At 39.5% G+C, this 21,127-nt stretch overlaps 2 protein-coding genes across 3 annotated transcripts; one reads left to right on the top strand and one right to left on the bottom strand.

The window, feature by feature from the left end:
• Positions 1–1,770: 1,770 nt before the first annotated feature.
• On the bottom strand, positions 1,771–8,967 carry flot1a (flotillin 1a). Its single transcript, XM_088404295.1, has 12 exons — positions 8,690–8,967; positions 8,160–8,223; positions 7,611–7,686; positions 6,591–6,681; positions 6,366–6,509; positions 5,654–5,773; positions 5,417–5,512; positions 3,999–4,333; positions 3,469–3,514; positions 3,267–3,404; positions 3,035–3,196; positions 1,771–2,667 (listed from the first exon to the last, which is right to left on the bottom strand). Exons 2-12 carry the CDS (start codon positions 8,200–8,202, stop codon positions 2,647–2,649), a joined length of 1,272 nt encoding a protein of 423 aa, XP_088260421.1. The 5' UTR covers positions 8,203–8,223; positions 8,690–8,967; the 3' UTR covers positions 1,771–2,646.
• A 17-nt stretch (positions 8,968–8,984) lies between these two features.
• LOC148406346 (uncharacterized) lies at positions 8,985–20,935 on the top strand. Of its 2 annotated transcripts, XM_088404292.1 has the most exons (11): positions 8,985–9,489; positions 11,326–11,385; positions 11,639–11,659; positions 11,838–12,104; positions 12,180–12,267; positions 13,066–13,295; positions 13,360–13,647; positions 14,171–14,352; positions 15,154–15,179; positions 17,272–17,364; positions 17,963–18,173. In XM_088404292.1, the coding sequence occupies exons 2-11, from the start codon at positions 11,340–11,342 to the stop codon at positions 18,027–18,029; spliced, it is 1,308 nt and encodes a 435-aa protein (XP_088260418.1). In that variant the 5' UTR covers positions 8,985–9,489; positions 11,326–11,339; the 3' UTR covers positions 18,030–18,173. The 2 variants fall into 2 exon arrangements, with proteins under 2 accessions (XP_088260418.1, XP_088260417.1); XM_088404291.1 differs by lacking the exon at positions 15,154–15,179 and having other exon boundaries at positions 8,986–9,489; positions 17,963–20,935.
• The last annotated feature ends 192 nt before the right edge of the window (positions 20,936–21,127 follow it).

Genomic DNA, 21,127 nt, shown 5'->3' with positions numbered 1-21,127 from the left:
AATCTAATTTCCTGACAGAGAAAAAACGGCTCTCGTCAGACCCAAATACACCTGCATTTGATTACAATAAACCTAGCAATGATTCCATTTTAAAGATTAATTTGAGTTTTGGCAGGGTGTTTACATGTGACATAAATCCCCCATAATGCACCATGTGAGGGCTAAATCTCTACTTTACCTCATTCGATCAATATGTCTTGTAAAAGAACACATGGATTGATGGGGACGCTTCCCGGTGGCCTTATTCCTCTTTGGTCAACCCTCGTCATGGCAGCTTTGTTGGGGCGCTCATTTTGCCTTCCAGAAAGACGGCCTTCAAAAGAGCACAATGATCCTTTAAGGGCCCCGCAGAGGCTTTTTAAAGACACCATGGAGAGAAGATAAAAGGTGGACCGAACGCGGGATGGGGAAGAAAGTCGGATGTTATAAAGATCAATCACGTACACGCAAACATTTTGACACACACACACACACACACACACACACACACACACACACACACAAGATCTCAATGCCGTGTCTCGAGAGCACATTTGCCACCAGGCCAACACTGCCCCCTTCTGGATCACTTTGACAACACGCCGGTCAGAATATTAGGAGCACTAGTGACGTATCGTTTCCGCCGCTGCGAAATCCTTTTAAATTCTGGAGTGGAGAAATAGCGTGTGAAGGCTGAGAGGCTGAATTGAAAGTTTGAGATTTGGAATAAAACGGAATTTTCCATTTTTGGCTTTTGAAAATTTTGAGTATTTAGTGGATGAGAATAATAACGAATAAAGAATAGATGTTGAACTGCATGATTTCCGGTTTTCTCATACCAAAACACCCAATTCAAATGATTCCGTTTTTTTTTGTTTTCTTTTTTAGCAAGCTCTGCAGGTGCTTGAAAATGATTGTAATAATTTGAATCAAGTGCGTTTGCGAGCAATAGTTCGAAGTATGAGTTCGACACCTAATTTTATGTCAATCAAATATACTGTACACAAAAACTTATATTTCCCATTTTTATTTTTATTCACTCAGTGTGAACCATGTCACTCACCCCTTAAAATCTCGCTTAAAATATTGTGCTGCCACCTCTCGGCGAAGAGTATTTATTACAGGATTACGCTGCAAAACCATAGCCAAAAATATGTTAAAAATAATAAAATAGGATAAAAATAATTAGATTGAATTATTGTTAAGATTAAAGCAAAATAAAACAAATTCATTCCATTAATTCTTGAAAACTAGAAAACAAGGAATATATTTCCCAATAGTCACATTTAAATAGCAATTATAAATGGACGAACATTCAATTATCAAGATAGTTATTTGCGTTGAAGGGAAAACTAAATTTTAATTGGATTAAAATTGTATTTTAGGCATTCATATATGGTTAAAAAAATCATGGTCCACTGACATCTTGATACCAAGAAACTCAGTTGTGATGCAAAAAAAAAAAAAAAGACTTTTCATGTTGTGATCTGCTGCCGTCTTGTGGTGTTTGTAGGGATTTATTATTACAGGTATTAACGAGAGCATTTCCGGTATTCGTAGAATTGTATATGTTGTTGATGTTACATAACTTTGAAGCTTATAGCTCACTCCTGATATAAAAAAAAAACCGAAATCAAAATACTACAGATGAAAACATAAAAAAATATTTGAATGAATTCACCATTAAAAAAATACTTTTAAATATGTATAATGTAAGGAGTCTTGTTTATAAAGAGCGCGTGTGTGCGCGCGTGTATGTGTGTGAGTCCTGATACAGGAACTAGCAGGCAATTAGCAATTTTAAAAGCACACATTTATTTAAAAAAAAGGACATATTAGTAGGAGTTAGTTGTGAGTACATATAGAATCCATCTTAAAGCAGCAAGGCAAGGTGTTTTTTTTTTATTAATAATAAACAAAATACTTCCTTCACTCGACCTGAGAAAAACTACTATAGCTAACTATCATGACCACTCCCATGGGAAATTACCTGTTGAAATTTGCCACAGCAATAAATAAACACACAATAAATAAATAAATGAACATGATATATAAACATGTAAATCCAGATCCTGTTTTTTCTAAACTGCTACATTACACTGTTCCATTACTAGATTAGTGGACATGTAAAGCTAATAAGTTAGTAGCACTTAAGGTTTGAGAGTTTATTAGTAAATTTGAAATAATTGCATTTTATTTCTACCATGAATTGTATTAATTGATTACCCAAAATATATACTTTTCACTTAAGTTTTTTTTCCTGGCCAGGGTTTTTTTGTTTTTGTTTTTTTTTTGGGGGGTGATGTGAATACTAGCTTCGCATTTTTTGGTCCAGTCAGATTTTAGCCTCCATGTTGCTACGTCAAAGTAATCTGCCCAGTGCCTTCACATTCAGTATTTCTGGCCAAGGAAAAATCAACAACTGACTACCGATTAATCGACTTCAAGCTGTAATCGTTTTATGTCATGATATCAGTTAAATAGTGATTGTAAACTCCTCCATATTATGTGCTGGTATATACGGTGCATTGCATTATTTTAGTATAGTATAGATCATTAATATAATTGCAACATAATACATAACTTGACAATACTGTTAGTGCATTACATGTGTGTGTGTGTGTGTGTGTGTGTGTGTGAATGTGTAATGTTGATGACGCATTCTCTTCAGCCACTACGGGAGCTCACCTGAATTGGGGAGAGAACACAGAAAGATGGAGGCGGAGTTAATAGTAAAATAATAATAATAATAACTATAAAAGTGATTAACTACTAAAACAATGAATTATGACCCTAATCAGATTTAACTAGTGAGCTAATTTAGCAAATAAAACGTTTGAAATATGTGACAGCCACAACACAAAACTAATGGAAAAAACAGATTATATTAAAGAATATTTTATTATTGGAGGGTCAAGACTTGTTTTTAGAGTCAAGGAATGAATTGGGTTAGGGAATTATTTGTGATGGTTAAAATTGGGGTTGGGGGCAAGGAAATGCATTATTCCAATAGGATGTCCCCACTATGTTGGAAAATGGTGTGTGTGTGTGTGACCTGGGCAATGTTGACCCCGGTGAGCTTCTCCAGCGCATCGGGAAGACGGGTCATGATCTCCAGAACTTCCCCGGACAATTTGGCGGCTCCAATATCGCCTCCGCTGGACACCATGGTCACTTTGTTGGCCTCGCAAAGAGGCTTGCTGATCTCTTCCGCCATCTAGTGGTAGGAAGTGCAAAAGCAACGAGTATTTCAAGCAACCGAGTTGACACACTCGCTAGTGTCTCACCAGAGGTAGTTTCTCCAGCAACATGTCCACCATGGCGCCGGCGCCGTACTGCTGGAAGGCCTCGGCCTTTTTAGCCATTTGCTCCGCCTCCGCGCGACCCTTGGCCTCTACGGCAAACGCCTCCGCCTCGCCTTTAATCTATCAGAGAATACAATCACCTGGGGGTAAAAAGTAAACCAAAAACTTTTTTTTTTGTGCTCACCCTGATGGATTCGGCCTCGGCTTCTGCCTCCATAATCAGCTTGAGACTGCAAGGACACAAAGTAAAAACAAAAAAGCAACTATTTTCAATACAGTTCAATAACAATAAACAATTCAATACCAAACCAAGATAAGAAGGAAAAACGCTCAAAAAAAGACAAAAGTACCAAAAATGTTTCACCATGAACAGAACAGTTTACTTTTCAAACTAAGAGCAAATCAATGGTAACATGCTGCAACATTATACTAATTAAGGTGGTACTTGGATGAAAAAATGTAAATTGTAAATGTAAATTTTCGAAACTTGCAGATAAATGTGATCTTAATGACCAACAATATGTTTTAAATATAATCATTGGTCTGTTTATCATGAAATCATTTTACATGGGGGGTGGCACTTCTCCGTAGGCGGCCATGTTTGTTATAGCTACGGACAATGGGAAATGCAGCACCTGCAGCACCTCCTGCTGGCCGTAATGAAAAACCGTCTAAATTTTACACACTATCCCTTTAAAAAACGTCTGGACTGACCGCTGCGCCTCGGCCAGCTTCTCCAGGCGGTACTTCTCGGCCTCGGCGGGCTTCTTGACCTTGGCCTCCAGCTCCTTTTCCTTCCGGGCGATCTCCTGCTCCTGCAACGTGATCTGCTGGCTGCGCTCCACCACCTGCACCTGCATGCGCTCCTCCTCGATGCGCTGCTTGGTCTTGGCCACCTGCAGCTGGTAGGCCATCTCCGACTCGGCCTTCTTGGTGTTCACCTCGATGTCGTACGCCGCCTTCTTCAGCTCGTAGTCGCGCTGCGCCTTGGCCATGTCGATCTCGTTCTTGTACTGCGCCGACACCTTCTCCTGCATGGCGTGCGCCTCCTGGTGGAAACCCCCAAAGAGATTCATTACTTTTTTTCTCGCCGTCACTCATTCAATCCCAAAGACGTATTTTGACGTTTTTTGCGAATCCAGAAAGTTTAGGTGTCCAGCTAGGGGAGCATCTATGGTACTCTCTGAATTGTGCATTTTTTTTTGTGCATCTTTATATCCAATGCATTTCACATCAAAGGGTCACAAGGCACACGGCAGCTGAAATTTCACCCAGACGGTGACCACGGAACCACCGCATAGTTGTCACACTAGCCGCAGTGTGGCATCTCTCAGCCAAAATACCACATGTGGAATGTGAAAGAATTTGTCTGCAGAAGGGTTAAGTACTGAAGTAACCAATTACTTTAAGTAATCAAATACTCAAGTAAACAAAGGAATAAAATAGAAATAGAATGCCTCCATTGTCTGTGTACATGTGTATAACAAAAGTACCGGTTGACATTATTTATATGTAAGAAAAACCTATTCAAACAATCTGAATTTTTTTTTTTGTCTACTCAGACGCACCTTCATTTTTTTGTTTTTAATCTTTGTATAGTATTTGTAACTTTGGCAATTTGACAGCATCTGGGTGGAATTTCAGCTCTGGATCAATTACAGCTAGCACTGTGTATATTAGGAATCAGATGAGAAACTCAACGCCATTTCTCACTGGTAAATAATATATTTGGGAGAGAAAAGCAGAGGCTTTTGTCATGCAAACGTCATGTGGGAAACATTGCCCCCTGGTGGCAGAATGACAAAGCACTTGATTTGACATAGCGTAGCCAGCTTTTTAAATGTTAATATCGCTGAGGATCAGCTTAGTTAATGGCAGCCAATATCGTGATAGCAATTAAAATTCTATTAATTGTGCAATGTAGTTCATAATTTAGTGCGCCTTATTGTCCGAACTATAATTGCAAGTAGCTGTAACAAATAATTTTGAATTTTTAGCCACGCTCCAGCATCAAGGGGGTGCGCACACTTGTGCAATTACATTATTTCAGTTATGTGTTCAGTTTTTTTGCCTTTATTGTTTAAGATTTTTTTTTTATTTAGCGAAAAGTGAGCCCGAGTCAACCTTCGCACCCTGATGACGGCGTCCTTCTTGTTGAGCGCTTCACCGATGCGAGCGTCCTTTTGCACCTGCGCCGTGCGCGCTTTCCCCAGCGAGTGCAGGTAATCCTGAGAAACACCAACACCAAATTTCACTTCATTTTATCATCAGGAAACGAAAATCTGAAGTTTCTGATAGGTGCAAGATTTAGGGCGGGTTTTCCAGAGTGGGCGGAGTCTATGTTTGACTCCGAGTGCGAAAGCGCCCACCTGATCGTCGTGCACGTCTTTGAGCGTGTAGCTGACCACGCTGATGCCCATGTTGAGCAGGTCGGACGACGCCACTTTGAAAACTTGCTCCGAGAACTTCTTGCGGTCCTTGTAGATCTCCTGAACACCAGAAGATCCAATTAGCCTTGATAATACCGTAGTACCGCTGAACGTCGTTACCAAGGAAAATTCGGGACACGGAAAATGGAAATTGTTGGTCTGGAATAAAGGGACGCCAGCGCTCACTTGAAAAAGATTGTAAAGTATTACGTCATCGCAACCCAAACGTCCACAAACGAGTCACAAGTTCTGCACACTTTCCACCAACACACCGTAGAAATAACAAACATAAAATTGACATTAGCTACAGCTAACATTGTACATATTTACAAAAAAATACATATATAACACTTCGGAATAAGCTGCTCAACACTTGAATTGCTAGGTAACTAGCGTGCTGTCTTACATTAGCATCGTTAGCACGTTAGCATACGCACAGGAAGTACCCACTTCGCATAACCTTAAACTAAACTTAAATAAGCTTAAATGCTCAAAATATCCCCCCCAAAATACAGTTGCTTCTGTGGACTTGTAAATGATGCTTGGGTCACTGGAAACGTAAAATAAAAACATACAAATAAAATGACCTAAACAATGTTTTCTGCATGCACCAGCGTCATCACAAGGCAAACAAAGTTTCATTTCACGCCACCTCAACCGTCAGGTGAGCGATGATGGCCCTCTGGTGTCCCTCCAGCGTCTCCAAGGCGATGTGTGCGATCTCCGCCTCTGACTTGCCCATAAACATCTGGCAGGCGGCCGCCAGCATCTGCTTGTTCTGACCTTGAATCTTCATCTATGAAGAAAAAATAAAACGATTCTCACGATGGCAGAATTTGCTCAGTCGTTTCACACCCAAGTTGAAAATCCACCTGACCTGCGCGATGCCCGTGACGGAGATGGGCACGCCGTGGCGGGTGTACACTTTATCACTCTTCACGTTCAGGGTCAGGGTATTGAGGGAGATCCTGGGCAAGAGAAAATTTTTGGAATTGTTTCCAAGTAGTGGCTGTCAATGTTTTTTCAACAATGTACACCCTGTGAATACATTTTTTCATCCAAATACCACCTGAATTAGTATAATGTTGCAAAGTTCCAATTGATTTGCTCTTAGTTTGAAAAGTAAACTGTTCTGTTTGTGTCACGAATTGCAAATTATTTTTGGATTGGGAAAAAAAAAAGACTTGAATCATCGGCGTCTGCGTTACCATTTGGAATAACATTTGTAGTGTTATCTTGAGGCGTAATTTATTCAGCAAGTCCAGATGTGTGTGTTATTTCACTCAAAACAATGCACACCTGTATAAAACCTAACAACATAAAGGTAAGTCATTTTGCAGTCAATAAAACCCAATTTAGCAATAAATTATTTCATGTTCCAAATAATTTGCTCTTAACTTGAAAAGAAAATGTACTGTATATATATATATATATATATATATATATATATATATATATATATATATATATATATATATATATATATATATATATAACTGAGTTAAAATGATCAACAGGTTGCCCATGTCACTTGTAATTCCACTTCTGACCACTAGATGGTGGCATGCCTATTTACTTCACAACTAAAATTAAACAAGCATTCAACAGGAAGTCAAATTATGTGTAAATGATTGCATGCCATCTGATGTCATCCTGCTTTTAAAGCCCATAGAAAGTAGGTTGTATAATTTTTGGCTATGATTATTGATTATATTATCGAAATATGTTTGTTCGTTTGGAAAAGATGCTCGTTGTTAACCGCAAACCTAAAAATGTACCGTTCAATCTATTTATACTGCAAAGTTCCTTTGTGCTGTCTCATACAAGTTTTTGAAAATATTTGTATAAAAATCTTATAAACACAAATGCTATCAATCCTGTGAGTTGTTTTTGTTACCTCTGCAACTTCTGAACGCAGGGGATGACGAAGACTCGGCCTCCGGCAATCATCACCGGAGGGGAGCGACAGAAGCCTGGGATGTGGCAGACCGTGGAAAACTACACGTTAGCACAGCCGTAGAGGATACACAAATAGACATTCAGAGTTTGCGGCGGTTCTCAAAATTTTGTAGGCCTCTTACAGGGGAGAGATTTTTTTTCATGTCAATATCAACAACAGTGCATATAAAAAGTCTACACACTCCTGTTCAAAAGTCAAGTTTTTGTGATCTTATCAGACCAAGATATAAAACTTGGAAGCTGAATAAAAACACAATTGAGAAAAACGTAAACAATCATATCCAAACGTACGTTAAATGGGAGTCAGAACATTTAAAGTGATTGATGTTAACCCTAAATAAAACTTATTCTTGAAGGCATTTGCTAATATTTTGCAGTTTGTTTTGGTTACATAGACTCAGTTATGAATATTTGTTTCATCGTGGTGTACGTTCAATTATTACTTGGAGACCCCATTTTGAGAAGCACTCCTGTAACGATGAGTTACCTGACACCACCATTGCTTCGTTGGGCCCACAGGTGTAGAACATGTCGCCTGGTGCTCCTGCAGCCTGAAAAGCAAAATCATGTACAAAGAGGCTTGCGGGCTGGCTTTCCACTTAATGTATTGATCACAAAAAGGACGGGAGGGGATTTATTGATATCTGCTTTAGCCTGCTGGATTTAGAAACATTTTACAGTACTCTAGCAATGCATTTTCCCTTTAAAAAAAATGAAAAAAAAATCAACACGGTTTTTACTTGAAACGTCTAATTGTTTTAACAAAACCAACGATCGATATAAATCCAATTTATGATGCGTTTAAAAAACTTGCAATAATTGAATCCGAATGAACACGTTTCAAATGTTTAGCTGCATAGGCTACTCGACGTCGATATGCGATGACGTCAGTGACGTCATCGTCCCCTTGGAAAAAAAAAAACACTTGGCAACACTGAGGGGGAATGGGGCGAGTCGCAAATTAAATGAAATGCCAAACGTTGATAAAAGCACCCTCAAAAAAAGTGAACGACTTACCAATCAAGGAGAAAAGATGAGCGAAACCCAGAAGCAGTGAACGAACCAAATGAGGGTTTGTCCGGATGAGACGAAGAGCGCGCAGACGCGTAGCAGGTTGTCGAATAGCGGAATAATAATTTGCATAAATTAAGAGCGAGAACGATGCACCCGATTTAAGGAGGAGAAGGTAGAAAATTAAGACGTAAATTCCCAGTGGCTGTAGAATGAGTGACGCAGGCGACCGCAGCTCGACAGTTTCAAACGAGGGCGTCCTTCGAGAAGACTGTGCTCTGTCGCCCTCTAACGGCCAAATGGGTATTACAGCAACAATTCGCTGTCACGTTCAAGCGCTTGCTTATTAGCTTTACTGTATTTCCTTTATTTTTAGCCTGCACGTGTTATATTTTAGATGGAATTTTGGGATTAGAGATTTAGAAATTTGGAAATTTATCAAATTTGTCATTCGCTATCCCGACCACTTTTCGCTACTCTTTCGTGAAAAAATAATCACCCAGACGCGGTCTCTATCTAAATACGGCGACAGCTGGCGGTTTGGGGCGAGATTTGCCGAAAGCAGCCGAAGATTCCCGAGCGGCGCCGAGTCCCCGAAGGCGCACAAAGGCGGCATCGTCGTCGTTACAGGGAAAGTCTTTCTCTCCCTCTCTCTCATTTCTCTCGTTTTTTTCCCCCTCCTCAGACGGCCGTCTCGCTTTGGTGCTGTCGGCCTGGACGAGCTTGTTGAAAAAGATAACAAAGGTGATTTGCATACAAGAAAGGAGCACTTTGCATGCGTCCCCGTTTCTCCAACACGACGTAAGGTAAGAACCAACTAGTACACTGCAGCACCTTATACTGCACGATTATGATTTTGCACTCTTCATTTAATGCGGATTGGTGTCATTTAAACATCATCACATCACCATGAAGCAATTATACTCCATTGGGCTTTTTTCACCCAAGCATTAATGCGATCTATTTATTGATTATGAGTTGTATTTTAATGTGAAACATACGTTCTACTTTTGGCAGTTCCTAAACAAAGTGTCCTCCACTGTTCTCTAATATATATATATATATATATATATATATATATATATATATATATATATATATATATATATATATATATATATATATATATATATATATATATATATATATATATATATATATATATATATATATATATACTGTATATATATATATATATAAAATCTTTTTATGCACAAACTTGATCATCATTGCACTCCCATCATCCTCCATCTTTCTTCCATCTGGGACCCCCGCCATGAGTGGGGCGGGACTGGCAGCAAGCATGTTTGGTCCTGACACACCCTTGGCTGCATTACTAGCTGCATGGAGGGAGATGAAGAGGATGAGGAGGAGGAAGAGGCGGGGCCTCGTGGGACAAGAGGGGACCGAGCGACTGGCGTCCCCAATTTGGATTGAAGCGTGCTAAAATGGCGTCTGATTTTAGGACGTGATGATTTGGATTTATTCTTAGCGAGTAGAGTGGATGAAGTAGTTTTATGATTTTCTAGCTCGAGACAAAATTTTAAGCACGAGTGAGTTCAGGTGGTCCTGAGACACGGTCTGTTCATGTGTGTCTACTGTTGTGGACATTTTTGACTGGTTGGAGTTGCATTACTAAGTCCTGGTGGAGGACATCACGGATGAGTTAGTAGTTTGCTCACCGAGATAAACACACAGCAAAAAGCAGTGGAATCCAAGTGAAAACGGATATGAGGAATGATGGATATCATCTTCCTCCGCGCTGAGTGACTGACTCGGCGGGATGGAAGATGCCGACGTCAACAAAGCTGCGCTAATTGCGGCTAATTGGCAAGGGAGCAATGAGCACGTGTCAGGAGGGAAATGTTTAAGCCAGCGTGCATTCGGTGACTCCGGTTTGGACTTTAGCATCAATCTTTTTCAGCAAAATAAATGAAAAATGGTGATTTTCATTTGGGAGTCAAATAACTGAGTTCAAAAACTCTCATTTTGAATTGAATTTTAGCAGTATCTGGGTGAAATTTCAGCTCCCTCCTCTCTTCGTTCAATGCTTTGTGTAATTCCTTTGAGGTAAAATTCAAAGGATTGGACAAAATACAAAGATTAATCAATTAAACAGATTTTATAAAATGTTTTTATTTCCAATTTTGTTGAAAAAAATTAGACAAATAAAAATATATTATGATTTTATTGCTGTACTGGTCCATAATCACAAAATTGACAAAATTATCATTGTTTTCCAAAGTGAAATCGGAGGATTGCAAATGTTTAGGTTCGATTCAACACATTGATGTACTGTGTACTTTCTTAGAAGAAAGTTTCCAAACAAGAAGCTGAAATTTCGAGCTTTGGGACAATTTTAGGTTTCTAAACAATTATTTGATGACCAAAACATAACTATAGATTAATTCGTCTATATTTAATCAACAAAAATGCTATATGTAGCATATATTACATGATTGATTATGATGATCGGGCTTAATAAATTATTTATAAAATATGTCATCCCAATTGGACCGATATTAATTTTAGCTGAGACGTGACGCCATATGCCAACTGTTAATCAATCTTGTTCTGACGGGTATTTTTTATGAATGTATTGAGCAATAAGTCTAATTAGGTTTCTTCATTTTCTTTTCCAGCCTGCTTGTTGAAGATGAAAGGGATGGCATGTGTGTTGCTGAGCAACCTGCTCTGCACGGGTAAGAATCAAGGCCTTCCCCAGACGCTTGTAGCAGGAATTGACTGTGTTTAGTTTAACTGCTCCCCCCTCGCCGTATTTTGTGCCGACTCAACATATCGACCCCCCACGCGCGCTATTGTTAGCTGTCGCTACATTTCAAAGGCTCCGGCATCAGGAAGGCCTTCGACTTATTTACAGATCAAATCAAACATGCAAAGATTTGTTAAATTTAACTTTCTCTAACATTTTGCTTTTTTTTTTTTTACTTTCAGCTGCATCTGCATCCTTTAAAGGTAAGTTTGTCCTCAACCATGACCCGGCAGTAGCACAAGTGGGACATTATTTATTATCAAAATTGTCAATATAACAAAATGGACAAGCAACATCAAGGGCCCTAAAATTGAACCCTGTGGAACGCCAAATTACAGTTGGGCATACTAACGAGACTTTTTATTTCCCCGCGACATCTAGTTAAGGAAGAGCACAGGACAGCTTTTTTCGGCGAAGACATCCACATCGACATTCCGCCCGGCGACACGGGCGAGGTGGTCTTCCGTCCCAAAGCCAACAAGAGCGCTGAGGTCCCCGTCCTTCGAGCCGGAAAAGTGCTGCGCCGACGAGCTGGTCTCACTCCCTATGGCCACCTGGTGCTGGACGACGTGCAGGAGGAGGACGAGGGTATCTACGTGGTCAGCAGGAACGAAGTTGTGATCAGGCGCCTCACCCTTGACGTCCAAGGTACATACCTGCAAAAAAAAAAAAAAAATGGGGTGTCAAAGTTCAGCCTGGTGTTTTGATGCTCTTTGTCTTTAGATTGCGCTGTAGAGGAGGTGGTCAAGTACGGAGACACTTATTACATCCACTTGAACCAGGTGCAAGGTCCAATTAGCTTGGAGTTCAGGTAAAACAAACTGAAAAAAAGAGGTATCAAATTGTTTCTTGCCACTCCAAGTTGAAATTTCATGTCAAACCAAACATTAAGACAAAAAATTACAACTTGCACTTTTAAAAGCGCACAGCTTCAAATTTGGCTCGCAAATTTTCTTAATGCTAACAAATGAAGCTAAAACTCCACAGACATGCTTAAAATTAGCATTGATATTAGACCCTTAAAGAAATAGCTTCAATTTCAGCATTGCGTTTAGCTTAATGCTAACAAACAATGCCAAAACAATATTTGATTGTATCATAATTATATTCTTTTAAAATGTTCATTAGTCTTGGCATTGATCTAAACCACAGGTGTCGAACTCCAGTCCTTGAGGGCCGGTATCCTGAATGTTTTTGAACGCTCTCTCTCAAACACACCTGATTCTAGTGATTAGGATCATTTTCAAGCTCCTGTTAATGAATTAATCATTTGAATCAGGTTGTTGGGAGAGAAAACCGGAAAATATGCAGGGCTCCATCTAGTGGATGCCTAATGCAACCCCTGCCACTACTGTAGCTTCTATTCTATGTGCCTTATAATGTGGTGCACCTTACACATAAAAATGTTTTAAAACAGGCTATTAAAGTTTGAGTTATCTGATTGTTTTGTTGACATTTTCTCAGCGCAACTCCTTCTAGTGAATGCGTAACGCAACCCCTGCCTTTACCGTAGCTTCTATTCTATGCGCCTTATAATCCGGTTTGCCTCATAGTGCAAAAAATGTAATGATTAGCATAATTTATAGAATAACAATCACTCCACTATCAGGCCCGGTCCAATCCGGCACACCAATCATTCGGACTTCCTTCACTCCACCGAACCGCCGGCCGCGCTGCTCTTCCGCCACACGCTGGTGCTGGCCGACGCCTACGCCGGACGCTTGAGCGTGACCGAAAAGAACGTGGCGCTGCACTCGGTCAAGATGGCGGACGAGGGCAGCTTCACCGTGCGCGACCACGAGGGCAAAGTGCGCAGGAGGAACTGCCTTCACGTGCGAGGTAGTCGAGGCGTACGGCAAGTTGTGGAAATACGTGGGTTTTAACGTTTTCTTCGGGATCGCAGAGCACCAGGACTTCCTGCACCTTTCCGACGGAGCCGACATGACGGTGAAGCTCTACCTGCACCACGACCAAGTCAACGTGGCATTCAGGCCCAAATCGGGCCACCACGACTGGCCGGTCCTGGAGCGAGGCGTTGCGGTGATCCCGGCGGACTCTCAGCTGGCGGGCCGCGTCAGCGTGGACGGATCCCAGATGCTGGTCAGGAAGATGCGCGGGTCTGACGAGGGAGTCTTCAAAATCACAGACTTGGCGGGATTCAACGTGGCGCACGTTTACGTGGACGTGGTCGGTAAGACATTCGTTCTTTCGTTCCTTAAGTTTTGCATTTGTCACGGAGGTAGTTTTTCATTTGTTCATATTTTTTTTCCCGACTCGTATCAAGTTTAGAGAATGGGTTTGTTCATTTTTATTTCTTCAAAAATGTGTATTCCTTCCTTTGTTTTGAATTTGATTTGTTTAGATTGTGTTTTAATGAGTTTTAAGAGTAGTTTTGTTTCACTAAAATGATTTTTTGCAAAAGATTTATTCATCGGATGTGAATTATGATGAGTTGACTTAAGTTTGTTAGCTTAAGGCTAGATGAATTAAAATCAATGTCACAGTGTTATAACTTTTTAAAAAATCGCACATGAACATTGTGACAACATTTATATTGCAATACTCTCACGCATATATTCTTTATCCTCTGCAAAAAAAAGACCTATTACTGCAGTTTACTGAGCATTTGTGCTTGTCTACATCGGGTCTAAACGTTTGCTTGTTTATGCTGCCCCCTGGTGGCTAAACCTCACCCTGTGTGATGTCGCCGCCAGCCTCCAAGCTCCCGCGGCTGACGGTGGCCATCTTGTCCCTGCTGAGCCTGCTGGCCCTCATGCTGCTGGTGTGCCTGCTATCGTGCCTCTACAAGGTGCACAAGAGGAACGAGAAGAACAAGAAGCTGACGCTGCTCGCCCAGCAGGCCGGCAAGAATGAGGAGGGCGAGGCCTTTAGACAGGTTAGCGCCGCCCTGGAGGAGGATGTTTGCTCCTGTTTACGTTTTGAGTTGTCAGTCTTCTTTTTAGATCTCTTAAAAATCTAAAAATCTCTAAAAAATTTTGAAATATATATCAATGTCATTTTTATGTTTGTTTGTTTTTTTTTCAAAAGTTATTCTGTAAACTTTCAGGTTAAAAATAGCTACTGTCATTTCTTTTTTTAACTCGGTTGTATATATTTGGTGAAAAATAACTACTTTATTTTAAAAATGTGAAAATGGTATACATTTTCATATTTACAACATAAATAATGATTTTTATTTACACTATTTTGTGTATAAATTTATGTATACAAAATGTATTCTATTTTAATTTATGGATTATAGAAATTCTTTTGTATTTAAATAAATAAAAAATATTATAATAAAAAATATTTAAAATTAAATAATTTATTATTTAAAAAAAAAGAATAACTAATTAAAAGCATAGAAAAAAGACTTTTGAAATTATTTACAAAGAAAACATTATTTAATGATTTAGATGAATTTAAAAAAATGCAAAAAATAATATATAATAATAATAATAATATATAAAAATATTACCTGGAACGTACGTCTTTGGTATTGAATAAGTTAAGCAAATTTATGAGTTTAGGAAAAAAGCAGCTCAGTGAATGCAAGAAATATTCTGTGATTTTTGGGGATTCAAACACCTGCTGGATCAGAATAAAGAACCGATCGGACCCCCACTGCCCCTCTCCCCCGTTGAATTTCATGATGGCGGGTAGTAATAACCATGTCACCTGTGCTTCTGACTTGAAGGAGCGCCAAGTGGGAGCGTCTTCCCGGTGAGACAACCGTGTTGCGGCTTCCTTGTTTTTTGCTCTTGGTCTTCTGGCTAAATGTTCCCCTAGATAAGCTTTTACTTGCAAAAAAAAAAAAAATGAATTTTATCAAATCAAACACTGTTCCCTTTTAATAATTTATTAAAAGAAACATGTTGAAATGGTTCTGGTCCTGTAAGCTACAGCTACACTGTAAAAAAAAAAAAAAAAAATGCACGTCAAAAATAATTATATTTATATTTATATGTATATTTTGTAATTGGAAAAAAAATGTTACCATAAATGTAGAAAACATTATCGGAATTTAACGGTAATTTTCTGGCAAACAAGTTGCCGGTATTTTACTGTAAAAACTGCAATTTTTTTTTTTTTTTTTTTACAGTGTAGTAGAGAAAAGTTTCACACTGTTCACCTTTCCATCCTTCCTTCCTTTCTTCATAACCTTCCTTCCCTCGCTCCTTCCTTCCCTCTTTTTTTCCTTTCTTCTTCATAACCTCATCATTCTTCCTTCCTGCATTCCTTCCTTCTTTCCTTCCTACATAACTTTCTTCCGCCCTTCTTCCTTCATAACCTTTCTTTGCTCCCTCCTTCCTTCATTACCTTTTTTCCTTCCTTCCTTCCTTCCTTCCTTCCTTCCTTCCTTCCTTCCTTCCTTCCTTCCTTCCTTCCTTCCTTTCTTCCTTCCTTCCTTCCTTCCTTCCTTCCTTCCTTCCTTCCTTCCTTCCTTCCTTCCTTTCTTCAAAACCTTCCCTCAGTCCGTCTTTCTTTCCTTCCTTCATAACCTTGCCACCCTCTTTCCTTCCTGCATTCCTTCCTTCTTTCCTTCCTTTAAAAACCTTTCTTCTCTTGCTCCTTCGTTCGTTACATTCCTTCCTTTCTTCAAAAATTTCCCTCCCTCTGTCTTTCCTTCCTTCTTTATAAGCTCCCCACCCTCCTTCCTTCCTGCATTCCTTCATTCTTTCCTTCCTTCATAACCTTTCCTTCCTTCATTCTTTCCTTCCTTCCTTCCTTCCTTTCTTCCTTCCTTCCTTCCTTTCTTCAAAACCTTCCCTCAGTCCCTATTTCTTTCCTTCCTTCATAACCTTGCCACCCTCCTTCCTTCCTGCATTCCTTCCTTCTTTCCTTCCTTTAAAAACCTTTCTTCCCTCGCTCCTTCGTTCGTTACCTTCCTTCCTTTCTTCAAAATCTTCCCTCCCTCTGTCTTTCCTTCCTTCTTCATAAGCTTCCCACCCTCCTTCCTTCCTGCATTCCTTCATTCTTTCCTTCCTTCATAACCTTTCTTCCCTCCCTCCTTCCTTCCTTCATAATTTCCTCCTTTCCTTCCTTCCTTACATCATTTGTTGCTTCCTTCTTCCTTGCTCCTTCCTCCACTCCTTGTTTTTCCCTCAATTTTTTTATCTCTTCTTTTTGGTAACTTTTTTCAGTCCTTTCTTTTCTTTTTCCTCCCTTTCCTACCTGCCTTCTTTTCTTTCTTCCTTACTTAATTTGTCTCTTCATTCATTCTTCTTACCTCCAGTCCCTATCTTTCCCCCATTTCTTTCTCATTTTGTCCATCTTTGTTTCTTTCCTTTTCCTAACTTTTTCATTCCCTTCTTTGATTTTTTTTTTCCTTTCTTTCCTAGAGCAGTTGAAGCTTGCTCTGTGAGTGTCTGTGTGCGTGTGTTTGTTTTGTCATGTGACTTCCTGATGTTTGCGTATCTGTGTTTCTTTTTGTGTTTGTGTCCATGTGTGTTAAGCAAATGAAAATTTGTGTTTGTCGGTCTTTTGTTGTTGTGTTACATGAATAGAAGTAAAAAAGTTGTGATCTTAGGGTGGACGTGGAACATATTTTAAGCTTTAAACGAGGCGTGTGTGTGTCTGTAGTAGAGGTTGAGATCTTGATGCCATTACTGGACCGGGCGTCGGCCATCTTTAGGGTCGTGACCCCAAAGAATGCCAGGACCGCATCCCCATCCTCCACCCTCTCGCTTTTACGCTTGTCCCCTCCTGCTTTCCTGTGTTGCTCAACCTTGAGATGTCTCGCCACCCCAAAAAAATTTCCACAACAGTCTTTGATATGTGTTTTCACATCCTTGTGTGTGTTTGGTGTGTACAGGTGGTCCAGGAGGCGTACACCAGGTTCACAGAAGAGTCGCTCACGCAGTCGGTGGCCGACAAACCAGCTGACGACACAGACGTCACCATCAAGGTTGTGTGACCATCATAGGGCCATTTTTGGGGGTGCTAAAGCTAAGTGATGCACGTGTGAAGCCTCATGAAGCATGTGAGATACTGTATTTTTATTCAACTTGTCTAGATGACTCTCTGGGTTTAAAGATGCAACAGAAATAATATACATTCAAATTGCACAATCCTTTTAACCAAGAGCACCATCTAGAGTTGTCAAAAATATCACAAGGGCTTCATGAAGCTTCATTTTTCCATCATTGCCTAAAGCACTCCTAAATAAATCCGAGTATCCCTAAAACTTTAGAGGTCTTAAGCTTGTAATTTCTGTGTACTAAAGCATTAGATAAAAACTTAATGTTTTATCAGCATGAGTATAATTTCAACACAACACTTGCGTTGTCGTCTGTGTTTGAGCAAAGGAATGAATCTATAAATAATCTTGGTGTTCATAAATGAATGATGCCGTTTTTTTCCACTGACCTCAATTTGGACCACTTCCTGTTCTCCTCCTCCTCACTACTCCATCTTAAATAACAAATGATGACATATAGGCTATGTGGATATGATGTTAGCTGCTAAGCTAAAAGCTAGCATAATTGCTGTTTTCCTTCCTGCAGGACGCGGACACTCCCAAAGCGGGCGGCTACCAGGCGCTCACGTCGGACGCCAACTTCCTGGAGATGAGCGACTCCGGAGTGGACTCCGGCCTCCCTTTGGACAGCGACACGGACGCCGCCGTGACCCAGGCTCTCCACAAGCCCCTTCCTGACGCGCAATTCCTGAGCCCCGCCCCCGTGGCCGACCTCCCAGACGGCCAACCCGACGGGGACGTCGCGTCTGCCGCGGCGACGACCGAGAGCGGAGAAGCTGACCGAAAGGAAGATGTGGCGCAGAGCACCTGAAGGTCAACGTTAGCATTAGCATCCATTCAGTGCTGAGCTTTTTGGGGAAGCACAATCACAGATCCGGACATCAGTGTTGACTGCTTCAAGGGTTCTCCAGAGACCCCGTTACATGGGAGTCATTTTTCAAAAGGATCCCTTCATTATCTTAAAAGCAATAAAAATGTAGATTTAAACCTTAGGAAATGATATGCTATGGCATATTTCCCTTCTACTGTATAGCGCTATTTTTTTTTTTAAAGAAATGTTCGGTTAAAAAAGCAACAACCATTTCTCTATTTTTCTTGCCGTGTCTCTAAATAACATCAAAACGCTACTTCTCCGCTCTTCTTCCTTTTGTGACGTAATGTTAACACGGAACCAAATTGCCGTTAGCCATGCTAGCTAGCTGCCGTGGTAGAAAGTTTATAGTCTTTATTTCACCAATTCAATACAACTTTCTAGTAATTTACTCTTTCAATGCCAAAGACATTGTTTGTTTTTTTACTTAATCTTTTACTAACCCTAAAGTAATTCATTACTTCAGTATTTTAGTACCTATTCATTTTAATATTTCAGTACCTAAAGTAATCTGTTACTAACACCAAAGTAATTGATTACATGAGTGGTTTAGTGTCTAAAGGAATAACTTTAGCACCTAACATAAACAAAAATGTTAGTACTTGTTTATTGAAATTAATCATCTACTTTAGTACATCTGTAATTAAAATAATCAATAACTAATCCTAAAGTAAGTGATTTCTTAGTTGAATTAATAAGAAAATTAATAAATTCATTGGTACTTAATTTTGTACCAGCTAGACCCTCTTTTATCCATACACTTGGAAAAAAATTGTAATACAGTATATGGAATTTCTGGACACTAAAAAAATGTGTCTTTGGGATTTAATGAGTTAAAGTTAAAAAAAAAAAAATCTTAGGTTTTGCCATCTATCGGAGCACTTCTTCATAAGCCCATTTTCCATATCCTTCTTCTACTAAGCCACGGATCCTCCAAAAAAATGCCGTAAGGGGCGAGAAATTATTCTGCCAACCCCAGAGCACAATATTGACAAAAGCGCAACGTCAGAAGAAGAGCAAAAAAAATAAAAATATGCTAGCATGCCTTCAACACAAGCACTCGTAGTTTACTTGAGAATAGTCCAATCACTGCATGTGAGCCAAACTGCTTGAGATCTTTCCTGGAAGCCAATCAAAGTGGACATTGAGGAGCCGTTGACCGGGATTGTGGAAAATTGAGCTTGCACGAACCCATCTGGAATCACCAGACGTCAGAGACTCAAGTCACGTGACCTGACGGGAGCCCAAATTGAAAACACGCGGATGTTCGACGGATTGATCGATCGCGACTTTCCCGCTGAAGATTGAAGGACACCAAAGACAAAATGATTCCATTTTTTTTATCACCTCTAAAGTCAATTGAAGCAACATCAGGGAATCAAATAAGAGGACAAGTGTGTATGTGTGCGTGTGTAGATCAAATCGGATGTCACGCATGTGAAACGACAAGCACATTAAAAAAAAAATCACCCGGAAGTGAGTAGCAGCTAATGTAAATAAAATATATCTGAACATATACTAACCAATACTAAATTGTAGGTTTTTATGGCATGTTTCATACACCTATATGCTGTATCTATAAAAGCAAATGATTCAGCTTGATAAATATAAGCAATATTTGTCATTATAGCACTGATTGATATGGAATTTTGCTGGCGGTTGTAAATGCAAACGTTTTCGTCACTGCATGTTTTTCATTTTGCTGCAACAAAAAACTGGGGCGTTGAATCAGTTTTATTTCAACTCTATCGTTGACTGATGCACTTATTTGGGCTTTTGACAAGTGCAAGATGTAAATAATATATTTTGAATTTCAAAAAATCAAATATAACCCTGTTTTTTGGGGGGGAAAGGCGGTCTTCTTCTTTCTCGTGCTAAGCTAACTGCTAATTATCAAATTGGCTGTTTTGCTCCTCTGAAAGTCTTGATCTTGATTCGCAAATAAGAGCAAAACTGGTAACCTGTTAGTTTCGGTTAAAGTTAAAAATCTTTTGAACTTTTAACGCATCGAGCTCTACATTAGCTGTCAACGACGCCGCCATATTGGTCAGGGCAAGTCTCAGACATATGCACTGATACAATTCCTTATAACATTTTACGATCACTTTTTTTTTTTTACGAACTACTAACATATATTTATTAGAGGCGAGTTACACACATATACATGTTTGTTTTAAATCTTAGCATATTAGCGCATGTACTTCAAGTAATAAAACGAGTCCAAGCTTTGAAATGTTTTTTTTTCTATGCAAGTCTTGATTCATGAACTGGAATTTCACTGTACATTAAATGTCTTCAACTATTTCCATGTAATGATCGTACAGTGATCGAGCAAACAATGTGCACAATGTTCAGGAGGTGTCACAAGTTTACACGTGTGTTATTAAGACTTTGTATTGCTGTGTGCATGCAATGGGAGGTCTTATTAATGAATGTTTCATATTGCTTCATTTTTAAAGGAACCACTTTGTTGTACAGCCACAAACAAACACTCCATCGTCAGCTTGAAGAACCATTCCGCATTTCTACACTACATTTGATCTTTTGCATCCTGCCAAGAGTTTTGTAGTGCTTCTCTTTTTCTGCAATGAATGAATAATTCTGAATAAATACATTTTCAATACAGTATTCCTCTCATTGTTTCTCTTTCGTGTTTTCTTTTAAATTGAACCAACCTGTCTTGTTCATTCTAATAATTCTATTAAAAATATATAAGGAAATGTTTCAAGATGTCTTGTATTTCTTAAATTGAAAAAATTAAACAGGCTGTGGACAAAAGGTACGTTCACCAAATACCGTACAGGTAAGTTGAAAAAAAAA

The sequence above is a fragment of the Hippichthys cyanospilos genome, chromosome 21 (genome assembly GCF_059441005.1).
Source record: "Hippichthys cyanospilos isolate Australia breed blue-spotted pipefish chromosome 21, RoL_Hcya_1.0, whole genome shotgun sequence".
NCBI lineage: Eukaryota > Metazoa > Chordata > Actinopteri > Syngnathiformes > Syngnathidae > Hippichthys > Hippichthys cyanospilos.
This window is presented reverse-complemented; position numbering and strand designations above follow the sequence as displayed.

Coding starts and splice junctions, on each gene's coding strand:
- flot1a (XM_088404295.1), bottom strand. CDS start 8,202: ATGTTCTACACCTGTGGGCCCAACGAAGCAATGGTGGTGTCAG. Junction 5,774..6,365: donor TCGCTCACCTGACGGTTGAG/GTGGCGTGAAAT, acceptor TCTGGTGTTCAG/GAGATCTACAAGGACCGCAA. Junction 3,405..3,468: donor CCGAGGCCGAATCCATCAGG/GTGAGCACAAAA, acceptor ATTCTCTGATAG/ATTAAAGGCGAGGCGGAGGC.
- LOC148406346 (XM_088404291.1), top strand. CDS start 11,340: ATGAAAGGGATGGCATGTGTGTTGCTGAGCAACCTGCTCTGCACGG. Junction 11,660..11,837: donor TGCATCTGCATCCTTTAAAG/GTAAGTTTGTCC, acceptor CGCGACATCTAG/TTAAGGAAGAGCACAGGACA. Junction 17,365..17,962: donor ACACAGACGTCACCATCAAG/GTTGTGTGACCA, acceptor TCCTTCCTGCAG/GACGCGGACACTCCCAAAGC.